The sequence below is a fragment of the Haematobia irritans genome, chromosome 1 (genome assembly GCF_050003625.1).
Source record: "Haematobia irritans isolate KBUSLIRL chromosome 1, ASM5000362v1, whole genome shotgun sequence".
Lineage (NCBI taxonomy): Eukaryota > Metazoa > Arthropoda > Insecta > Diptera > Muscidae > Haematobia > Haematobia irritans.
This window is the reverse complement of record NC_134397.1, coordinates 82,948,181-82,959,988: the sequence shown is the minus strand read 5'-3', so window position 1 is coordinate 82,959,988 and position 11,808 is coordinate 82,948,181. Positions and strand designations below refer to the sequence as shown.

Below are 11,808 nucleotides of genomic sequence, written 5' to 3'. Positions count from 1 at the left end.
ATGTCAATTCCAACATGACTAGTGATATTTTTCAAAATTTACAATTATCAATACAAAACATTGTACATCAACTTTCAAACCTAGAAAAACAAATGGAGAAACAAGCAGCTAGAATTGATGCATTATACACAGCTCTTGAAATTAATTAGATATGAATCCAAATAACAACAACAACTTAATAATAGATAAACTCATTATTATACAAATTAATGTAAACTCGATTATAAGATTAAATAGAAGATATGATCTTCAATGTTTTTTAAATAAACACAACCCTCATATTATACTTCTCAATGAGACTAAACTTAATAATAAACATAAATTATTTTTTGAAAATTACAACTTCATTAGAAAAGATAGAAACTCATGTACAACAGGGGGAGGTACAGGTATTCTAATAAGAAACAATATAAAATTTAAGGAATTCGATAGGTTTTCACTTAATTTGACAATGTTAGAGACATGCATTATTAGAATACCAATGTCAGCTAATAAACATATGTTTATAATTTCTGCTTACTACCCAGCTGGGAACAACAATAAACATTTTAAAAATGATTTTATGAAATTGTTTGAACAACTAAAATTAGATAATCTAAATAACTTTTATATATTAGCTGGAGATCTTAACTCAAAACATATATGTTGGGGAAATGAATCTAACAATGATAAAGGTATTTCGCTAAATGACTGGATAAAAGATAATGAAATTCAATACAGATGTAGGATATATGCCTCTATTTGGCCTTCATATCCCAGAAGTGGTTCTTATTTGGACATATGCATCGCAGACAGTAGACTTTTTATACACAAACTAAATGATTCAATAAACTGCTTGGAAACACTGGATTATGACAGTGATCATAATGCCATAAAAATTGTCTTTTCGCAAAGTCCAGATTTAGGATCATTCGAATTTATGGAACAAGACAATGTAACATCACTTGATTACAAGAAGACTAATTGGAAGAAGTTTGAACGAACAATACTGGACAATTTAAAAAAAGAGACTCTTATTCCAAATAATATAAACCTCTCCAACAGTGAAATTGAGGAGCATTTAGATAGATTAAGTGATATTATAATTCATGCAATTGGGAATTGCGTCCCAATCCACAAGGATCATAAAAGACTTGACCATCTGTTAAATCCGACTATCAAAAGTCTTCAAAAAGAAAAGAGCAGAATATTAACAATAATAAAGAACCACAACAGATTTCAAAGGATTGTTCCCCCAAACGAACTTAAATATTTAAAAAACCGACTTAAATTGGTTAAAAAACTTTTGCTAGATAACTTTTGCATATCAGTAAACAAACATTTGAAAAACCGTTTATCGAGAATTAATTGCTCAGATCCTACCAAAATATTTTTTGAAGCTAAAAAAATGACTAAGAAAAAAAATTCAGTTAACATAGATTTGTTAAAGATACCAGCAAACGAAGTTTTTTTGTTAAATAATGTTGATATTAATCCTCAATCATTAGAATCTGAACCAGATTCAAATAAATACATCCTTAGGAAGGAGGAAGATATCTGTGACGTTATCGGAGCTTACATGGAATCCATTTATTCTTCAAAGAATATTGATGATTCCAATATCACTCATATTGCAGTTTCAGAATTTTTCAGTTCATTTTCTGAACAAAAAATGAATTATGAAAACGTTCCTACGAGAATTAATTGCTTTAATGATACATTTTTATCCAATAATATAACATCTTCCCATATCCAGAATATGTTCATAACAAGGGACGAAATTACTTATATTTTTTCGAACTTAAAGGGAAAATCATCATCTGGTTTGGATGAAATACCGAACATTATTTTAAAAAATATTCCCAAACCTTTGGTCTTCGAATATCTTACATTATTTAATAATATGATAAACAATGCTTTTTTCCCAAGCAAATGGAAAAGAGCCAAGGTAATAATCTTACCGAAAAAGGATAAAGATTTAACGGATCCGAAAAATCTAAGAGCAATAAGTCTTTTACCAAATATAAGTAAGATATTTGAGATGGCAGTCAACAATCTAATACAGAAAAATTGCCAAAAGCTAAATTTGATATGCGAGAAACAATTTGGCTTCAAACATAGGCACTCTACCATTCATGCTATTAACTTGCTGGTCTCTAATATACAATGGAATTGGAATCAAAAAATGTATACAGGTGCCTGCCTAATTGATTATGAGAAAGCTTTCGATAGCGTATGGATACCAGGGCTCATTAAGAAATTAGTGGATTATAATTTCCCTCTTCACTTAGTAATTCTCATATTTAATATGATTTCCAACAAGGAGTTTGTTGTTTCTATCAAGAGATATACAAGCTCTAGAGTATTTAAAATGGTCAATGGTTTACAGCAGGGGACCGTAAACGCTCCGATACTATTCAATCTTTATATTCATGATCTCCTTAAAACGATAGATAACATTATAGGGTTTGCCGACGATATAATCATTTTCGAAGTCGGAGATGAAATAGAAGACATAAATAACAAACTGCAAAACTCGTTCAATAAATTAGAGAATTATTCAAATAATTGGAACATGAAAATAAATATTAATAAATGTGAATCTATACTTTTCCGTCCCCCCGTTAATAAATGTAACTGGAATATTAGAAAAAACTGGAGAAAATTCGGAATTGAGTCTAACTTGAGAGACATAAAAATACCTGTAAAAGAAGAAGTAAAATATTTGGGATTAATATTAGACAAATTCTTGTACTTCAATTATCATATTGAATACCAAATAACAAAAGCCAGAAACTCTTTCTTTGCACACAAATCAATATTTTTTTCTAAACATGTTAATAAAGATGTAAAGTTATTGTTATATAAGTCAATGGTTCGATCTATTTTAAGCTATGGTGCACCAATATGGTTCAATATTTCTCCCGCTTATATGGAAAGGCTCAGAAAATTTGAGAGAAAATGTTTGAGATCATGTACAAATCTTTTCAGATCAGCCCACACAAACTATACACACTTTGTATCCAATAAAATTCTCTATGATTCAGCGAATGTTAACAGAATAGATAACTTTTTAATTAAAACAATAAGGAATCATATCCTCAAATGTACAAATAATGATACAAATAATTTAATATTGGCTCCGTATTATGCTGATGAATCATATATATGTAATACACTTGAAACGGGATATGTCCCTCCAGAAGCCTTTCTGTATTTAGACAAAATGGGCTACATACAAAACAGTGAAGGTGTTCCACAGTTTTATCATTTATTCAGAAGACCTAATGTAAAATCTTTCGACATTAACCTCAGAAATAGTAACGAACTACGATTTGATACAACAATAACTAAAAAGGATAGAATAGACTTTAGTAAGATACTCAAATTTTGGTGGTATAAACCATAATAAAATTACTTCTTTTTTAATCCTTGACTTCTCTTTACAATGCAAATAAAATAATGTTTTTGTACAGCTTTTCATTATATTGCACACTATATTAAGTAGTTCCAATGTAAACTTTATAACATATAAGTAATTGATAAAAACAAGAATGAATGTAGAAAACATATATGTAATGTACTAGAGAGTTCGATGTCGAACCTGTGTATTTGAAGTACTATATTTACCTACTTTGTTTATTGGTAGTTTATACTTATGAGAAATAATTAAATAAATAAACAAATTGAAAAAAAAAAAAAACGCCTCAGCAATTAAGCAAAGACTAAATTTTGGCAAATTCTTTGATCCCCATGAATGGATATGAAAATATGTAGTTTTAAGCAGACGCCTATAATTAGCAAAAGCTTAAAAATCCATTAAAGGAAATTTACAATGAGTGAGTTAGCAATTTAGAGAGCGCATCGTCATATAATAAGCAATCAATTTGCCAAACGATAATAACGCTTATCGGAGATACCAACAATAATTGGATATTGGGGATATTTACGATGATTAAATGATATTTGGATAGAGCTTTGAGATGTGTAAACTATGAGAAGTGGTTGATGGTAATCGTTGTGCAGTTAATGAACACGAATAGATTAATTAATTTGACATTTATTTTATAAGTTTCGAATATTTTCGAATGAGGACAAAAGAACATTAAGCTTCGTAATTTTAAAATTCTTTAATTTATTGCAGTAAATCAATTTCGTGCCCCTTAAAGTAATCCTTCGGGCGCATTTACTCATACAAAAGTTATTTCAAATTCTCGCAAAAGTCAATCCAACGTATTCAACTAAGTCGAAACGGTTTCCCGGAGCAGTCGATTTAGTTTGTGGAAAAGCAAAAAGTCACAATAAACTGAATCGGAAAATATGGTGGTTATGGAACAATATTGGTTAAATGTTTTCCGTATTAAAATTAAATAGTGTTGAATATGAGTAAAATACCTCAATCAAATTGAGCAAATTGATCAATTGAGGTCACGAAAATAAGCGCTATTAGGTCTATGCTATCTGTCGAAGTGTGAGAAAAAATACAAAAAAAGAAACTGAAATAATAATAATAGAAAAAGATTCGTTGACTATTTTTGGTTGATGTGAAAGATGTGACAGAAGATGCAATTAGGTAGAAAAACATATTTTTTTTTGCAATTAGTGTTTATGAAATTGTTTTATATCAACTTTTATCATAGAAAGTACATACTTTTCTTCCAAACAAACTTCCTTACGAATGCAAATTTTGCTTAGCATAGAAGACGCATTTCTCTAATATAAAGTTTTTTTCCTTGTCGAAATGTCGATAAACTTTTCAATGAAGTCGTATTGTCCTTATAATTAAGTGACTTGACTTAAAAATGGGTATCATAACATGAAAGAAAACATTTTTGGGCTAAGGTCAACTTGACTTTAATAATTCAGAAAAATTTTTTTAAATTAATGAAATTGTCTCTAAATTTGTTGTCTTTTTGCATCTTGACTACAAAGCAAAAAATCGTTCAGATATAGGACATGTTTTTCAACACTTTATTTTAAAGAAGCTTTTTACTTGAAACATAGCATAATTTCTACTGGAAGTCGAGTCTTAACTTGGAAAATAAAGTTGTCGTTAACTCGTTTTTAAAGGACTTTGATAGCATATGAAGACAAAAAGCTGAGAAAGCGAAAAATTAAAATTTGCTTCCTAGAAGCAAGTACACAAAACCCAAATTTAAAAGAGAATTGTGTCTTAAATGTATCCTTATTTGTGTTCTCCGCTTCTTTCGCTCGGAATCAATACCAACAATTTTAAAGTAAAGACAACATCTTTGGAACGAAGCATGCTTTTTTTCAGTGCACATTGCACAGACCTTCAAATATTCAATAACTATGTGATTTACATCTTTAATTGTTATCTCCAGAATAGGTATTGCAATGAAAATCTAAAAGTGGACTTGTAGACCTTTAAAACTTTTCAAAATTTGGAAAAAACGCCTATTAGCTATTTTAAAATGTCGATTTGGATTTTTTTTAATAAAAATTCTATAAGTAGCAATTTGATAATGCAAAAGAATTTTGAGGAGTTTTTAATGTTTTTATTGATATCTAATTATACAATTATTTTTCGAGCTTTATGGACAGATATATTTTCTCCATAAGGAGTTAGCATAAAGGGCCCAAAATTGAGTTATCTTTCCCAGCCAGATCTATACTAAAGGCTGTGGAAAGGTTCATTCGCCCGAACCGTGTATAGATTTGTATCTGGCGTTTTCTTTTCAATGGCTCTATTAACCATGTTCCTTAATCTATATCTGTCCATAAAGCTCGAAAAATAATTGTATAATTAGATATAATGCATTTGGACGTCAATTGCCTGTTTCGGTATCAGGCTAACATGAAATATAGTTTTTATTGATATTTAAAAGTTAAGGATGATTTTACAGCTATAGGAAATTAAACAAAACAAGTCATAAAACTCAGAAAAATGCATGTAATCTTTGTTTGAATCGATAGTACGGTCCATATAATTTAATGTTTGAAGATAATTTCATACAAATGTTGCCTGCGCCTTCTCCTCAATATCCATCCTCTTGGTCCAAGAGTGGCATACTCAGCAATACTTCATACTTTGCAATAAATGTCTCCCAATTCCTCAGTTGAAGCGGGCTTGTCTGTACAGACATAAGCTTTATCATAGCCTCTCAAAAAATAGTATAAACGCGTTAATTCGCACGATCTAGGCGGCCAATACACTGGCCCCGAGCCGAACTCGCCTCTCAATAATATCATTAGGGCTGTTTTCTTTCATATATTAACAATTATATACGGCCGTAAGTTCGGCCAGGCCGAAGCTTATGTACCCTCCAGAACGGATTGCGTAGAAACTTCTACTGAAAACTGTCATCCACAATCGAATTACTTTCGTTGCGGTAACACTTGCCGATGGCAAGGTACAAGGCCGTATTTTTGGGGGGGGGGGGGGGGGATGAGGGGGATCAAACCCCCACCGAAATGAATGAATATTTTTATATAAATAAATATATATTTTTAGCTGCATAGAAAAATCTTATCGAAGATGTTGAAGAAAAGCAGGAGGTTTTATTTTGAAAAACGCTTACCTATAAAACTTGCACAAATCATAGAATACTAGTTGAAAAGCCCGTCAAACGACGGTCGAAAAAATCAAATTGTTTTTGTTCTCGCACCACAAATTTCATTTTTGGAAAATGTCTTTCTGCTTTTTATTTGTGTATGTTGTTCTTTTTGTGAACATGACTCGCTTTGTTTGGCCATAGCAACAACAACGAAACAGCCAAACACACATGTGTAAATGAAATGGCGCAAAACCTGCGAAAAGAACCTGCCTAATTCGGCGATGGAAGCACTAGGAGAGTGCAATAAAGAGATATTTCCAAACGTGCATATTATTTTAAAAATTATGGTCACTTTGCCAGTTACTCAGAGATGGAAAATACAATTTGTAAGAAAGTGCAAAAAAGGTATTTTTTGAGCGGAAAGGTACTTTTTACTAAATTTCAACAAAAATTTCACTGGAAAATTATTGTCAAGAGACTAAATTTTAAAGAAAATAAAATTTTGACAAAATTTTCTATATAAATAAAATTTTGCAAAAATTTTCTATAGAAATAAAATTTTGCAAAAAAAATCTGTAGAAAAAAAATGTTGCAAAATGTTTTCTATAGAAATACAATTTTGCAAAAATTTCCTATAGAAATAAAATTTGTACAAAATTTTCAATTGAAATAAATTTTTGACAAAATTTTCTATAAAAATAAAATTTTGCAAAAATTCTATATAGAAATAAAATTTAGACAACATTTTCTACCGAAATAAAAAATCGATAATATAGAATCACATTCTTTTTTCGACTAAAACATTCTTGAAGTTCAATAAAATCCGGTTTTTGACTATGTCTTTTACAAAATCGAGATTTTCTTCCCACATGAACATGTTTGTTTTGCCATATTTGTAAAAGACTATTAGCCAATAAGGTTGATAAAGACTTTCTCAAAATATTAAAATATTTTGTCAAAGCTATTGTACCATAAATCTGATATCGACTCAAAAATGTCTACACAAAAGGTACTAAATCATTCGCGGGGGTACTACGGTACTGACCGGGGTGAAAAAGTATTGAAAAAAGTACTATAGTACTGCATTTTCCATCCCTGCAGTTACTACGTACTCATCCGAACTTTCATTTTCAACAATGAAGATATTAAAGACGTATCTTAGAAATTCGACTAGCGAGAGTAGATTCAATGGATTGGCATTAATGTCGGTTCATCGCCGAATAAATGTGCCGACTGAAGAAGTAATTGATTTATTTGCTGCCCAAAAAGCCCGTCGGCTCAATTTAATATTATAAAAATATTGTATACATATATGCATAATAAAATTTTCTACACATGAGATTATATGAATATCTTTTTTTTAAGTTATATAACTATAGACCGATATGGACCAATTTTGGCATGGTTATTAGCGACCATATACTAACACCACGTTCCAAATTTCAACCGGATCGGATGAATTTTGCTCCTCCAAGAGGCTGCGGAGATCAAATCTGGGGATCGGTTTATATGGGGGCTAATATAATTATGGACCGATATGGACCAATTTTTGCATGGTTGTTAGAGACAATATACTTACCGAATCGGATGAATTTTGCTCCTCCAAGAGGTTCCGGAGGCCAAATCTGGGGACTATGGGGCTATATATAATTATGGACCGATATGGACCAATTTTTGCATGGCTATTACAGACCATATACTAACACCACGTACCAAATTTCAACCAAATCGGATGAATTTTGCTCCTCCAAGAGGTTCCGGAGGCCAAATCTGGGGACTATGGGGCTATATATAATTATGGACCTATATGGACCAATTTTTGCATGGTTATTACGGACCATATACTAACACCACGTACCAAATTTCAACCGGATCGGATGAATTTTGCTCCTCTAAGAGGCTCCGGAGGTCAAATCTGGGGATCGGTTTATATGGGGGCTATATATAATTATGGACCGATATGGACCAATTTTTGCATGGTTGTTAGAGACCATATACTTACACCATGTACCAAATTTCAGCCAGATCGGATGAAATATGCTACTCTTAGAGGCTCCGCAAGTCAAATCTGGGGGTCCGTTTATATGGGGGCTATACGTAAAAGTGAACCGATATGGCCCAATTGCAATACCATCCGACCTACATCAATAACAACTACTTGTGCCAAGTTTGAAGTCGATAGCTTGTTTCGTTCAGGAAGTTAGCGTGATTTCAACTGACGGACGGGCGGACCGTTGCATGTTGCAGCGTCTATCTGCCAGTGTTTCTATTCTCGATGGAGGCAGGGTGTCTTATTCCATTTGGAAAGTCAAAATTTCTTCACCAATATACCTTTCACAATCTTAAGCGAAATAACTATGTTTTCAGTACTTCATTATCGTTTTTTATTTAAATATATTATAATAAGGTAATTGCGCTTGGTGTTTCACAAAATATAAAATGGCTATTGTAACAATAGTGACGGCAAAATACTTTCATGTACATTTCATACTTTTTGATATGATTCCCCCATCACAGTTGGCGATTGTTGTAGTGTCACTTACGAGTCTGTAATAGGGATGAGAATGAAATGGAAATTTGAAATGCTGGCAGGGATTTGAACACGGACGAAAAAGACTGTTTTTCATATGTTTGGGAGTAAAAATTATATGTTTGGAACTCAAATTTGTTAACACATTATTCTTAAATGCATATAATGTTCATAAACAAGCATAACAAGTTTGGAACATATATGTGAATATGTTAGAACATATTATGTTGGGACATAACATTTTTGTAAACATAATATGTTTGGATGCAAACATATATTAATTTAGACACAGCCTATAAACATATATGTGTTTAGAAAGAGAGACCTAGAGAGTATGCTACAAGTAAAAGAATGGAAGTAACTAATTGGCGCCTTAAAAATATATTTACACAAAGAAAATTTCATTAAATTTTGTTCTACCAGTGTATGCCCTACGGTGAAACATAATATGTTTGAACAATACAAACAATATTTTGTTTGGAACAATCCTGAAAATATATATGCTTGAAGCAAAATGTGTTTGTGTATATTACAAAAAAATTACATATCTCTATTTTTAAAAAATTCCACAATATGCCTTTCAACTTCGTTACAATTTTCATCCGCGTTATGGATTTTCGTATTTGAGAGTTTTCCAAGAAATTTCCGTAAAAATGTTAATGTCATTTTAGCATCATACATAAGATTGTTTATGGACCGTAACCAAAGATGTAATTTGATATCGATATTCTCCACTGAAATGAATACGGACCACATCTGCGCATACTTGTCACACAATCCCGACAAGTTGACACTACGAAATGCTCTGAAAAACCACAAACATGTGTCCTCTGACTTCCAATTGCTTGTCAATCATAACAACCTCCGAGAAGCAGTTTGATGCGAGGGTCATGTACATGGATGAACAAGAGCAGCTGAGATGTATTTACTTTCAAATCTGTTTTTGGAATTTCGATGAGGCATCACTAATTACAGAAGAGATTTCCAGAATTCCATTTCTTGCATTTGCAGCATCAAACTCTAAAGACTCATCTTGACATTTTCCGTATTCAATCACATCAAATTAAATCAGTATTCGAGCTGATGTTAGTTTGACTTCGCCATAGGTTGATTCGGGAAAGATTTAATACATTTCGAGCCAAATATGTTTACAGTCATCATCTTTGTTTTCTATTCACTGTAAATTCAATATCTAACATCATAAACATTCTGAATGTTAGTTTTTCGTTCACTTTGTTAGCTCTTTAATAAACCAGCAAAAAAGAAACGTCGCCAAAAAAGTAGTGGAAATATTTTTTTTGGATCCGGAAGTGATGCAAAATTGGAGAAGAAACGATGAATTGAACATGAATCCATACAAAGGATTTAGCATTTTTTGCGACAATTTGTAACTTTTTATTAATTTTTACTCTGTTTTTAAAGTATTAAAAAAAGTAACAATTGTACCACGTAAGTAAAGTAGAAAGTCGGGTGGGGCTAACTCTATCAAACCCTAAACCACACCCAGAGAAATAATTGGTTGGAATTCAAGTACGACAACGAATAGATAGTGGAGACCTAAAATTTTTAGTTGTTTGGAATAAATGTTAGTTACTTCCCTTGTTTAATGGTTTCTATAACCAATATAATAGCTGTGTGACTAAAAGTTCGTACACCCGACTAAATATTGGTCGTTATTTACATATTGAAGTAAGCAACCATTTCAATTTATTCCATATTGTTGTGATAACTAATTTGTTTTGCCAATGTGTCACCAAACCCAACAGAAAGTCTGTCTGGCCAATAAGTTGGTTGTTTTAACAGATTTGATAGTTATAAAGGGAACTTGTTGCTATGGACTACATATATGACAACAAATAATCTTTTGTTTCATTAATTACATAAAATTTTAAAAATCAAGTTAGATTTTTTTTCAAGGTAAGTAAGATTGCAACTCACTCTTCACCATTTCTCTTAATTTCCATAACATATGTAGAGATATCTTAGCAAATGTGACCATTACCGAGGTTGGGAAAGGTAAATATAAGGTTTGTCTGCCTCATCATCGGTCTCAAAATCTCAACTTTCCCCTGCTGCCGATATATAAGAAAAATTTCATGAGTCTGATTGAATCCCAAGTCACACTGAAAATTGATCACGTGATTGTGAGTGGTCGAACTAACAAAGTTAATGTATGGGCGTGAGAATTGGCGGAAGTTGGGAAAATCCATGTTATTCATTTGCTATGGAACGCTTCCAATTATGATAATATGGTACTACAACAACAACTGGAAATATTTGATTGTGCTTTTGAAGATTTTGCAAATCTCCATCTTAGCTATTTCATGGGGTTATCTTTTACCATTCATAAAAGGCTTTTTACAAGATCCTTTTTGATCAATAACTACAATATACATTAATATATAATAAAATAAAAACTAAAATGAATTCAACGGATTTTTTCTTTAAATTCGCAAGCATTGGTTATCGGGCAAATAGTTAGTTGTTTTAACAAACGAATGCAATTTTATTGGTTGTGATTACCAATTAGACTATTAATGTGCCCAAAATGTAGTTCTTTAAACTATTTTATATACTGTTGTGTCAGACAACAATTGGTTGCTTCAACAAATTTTGTCGGTTATATTCTGATAGTAGATGGGACCAAATAATTTGGTTGGCAAAAAAATTGGTTGGCACAACAAATTTGTTTTCTGTGTGCACCCATATTTAATCAGCAAACATAAGCATGTATTGGGTATCATTGGTATAGGTTTGGGAGATAAACCACATTTCCATATT

General features: G+C 31.6%; 1 protein-coding gene across 1 annotated transcript; it reads left to right on the top strand.

Annotated features, from left to right (window-relative positions):
* The first annotated feature begins 481 nt into the window (after positions 1 to 481).
* Positions 482 to 11,403, top strand: LOC142227004 (uncharacterized). The gene is made up of 4 exons (XM_075297310.1): positions 482 to 1,073; positions 1,488 to 2,304; positions 11,003 to 11,171; positions 11,323 to 11,403. Exons 1-4 carry the CDS (start codon positions 482 to 484, stop codon positions 11,401 to 11,403), a joined length of 1,659 nt encoding a protein of 552 aa, XP_075153425.1.
* The last annotated feature ends 405 nt before the right edge of the window (positions 11,404 to 11,808 follow it).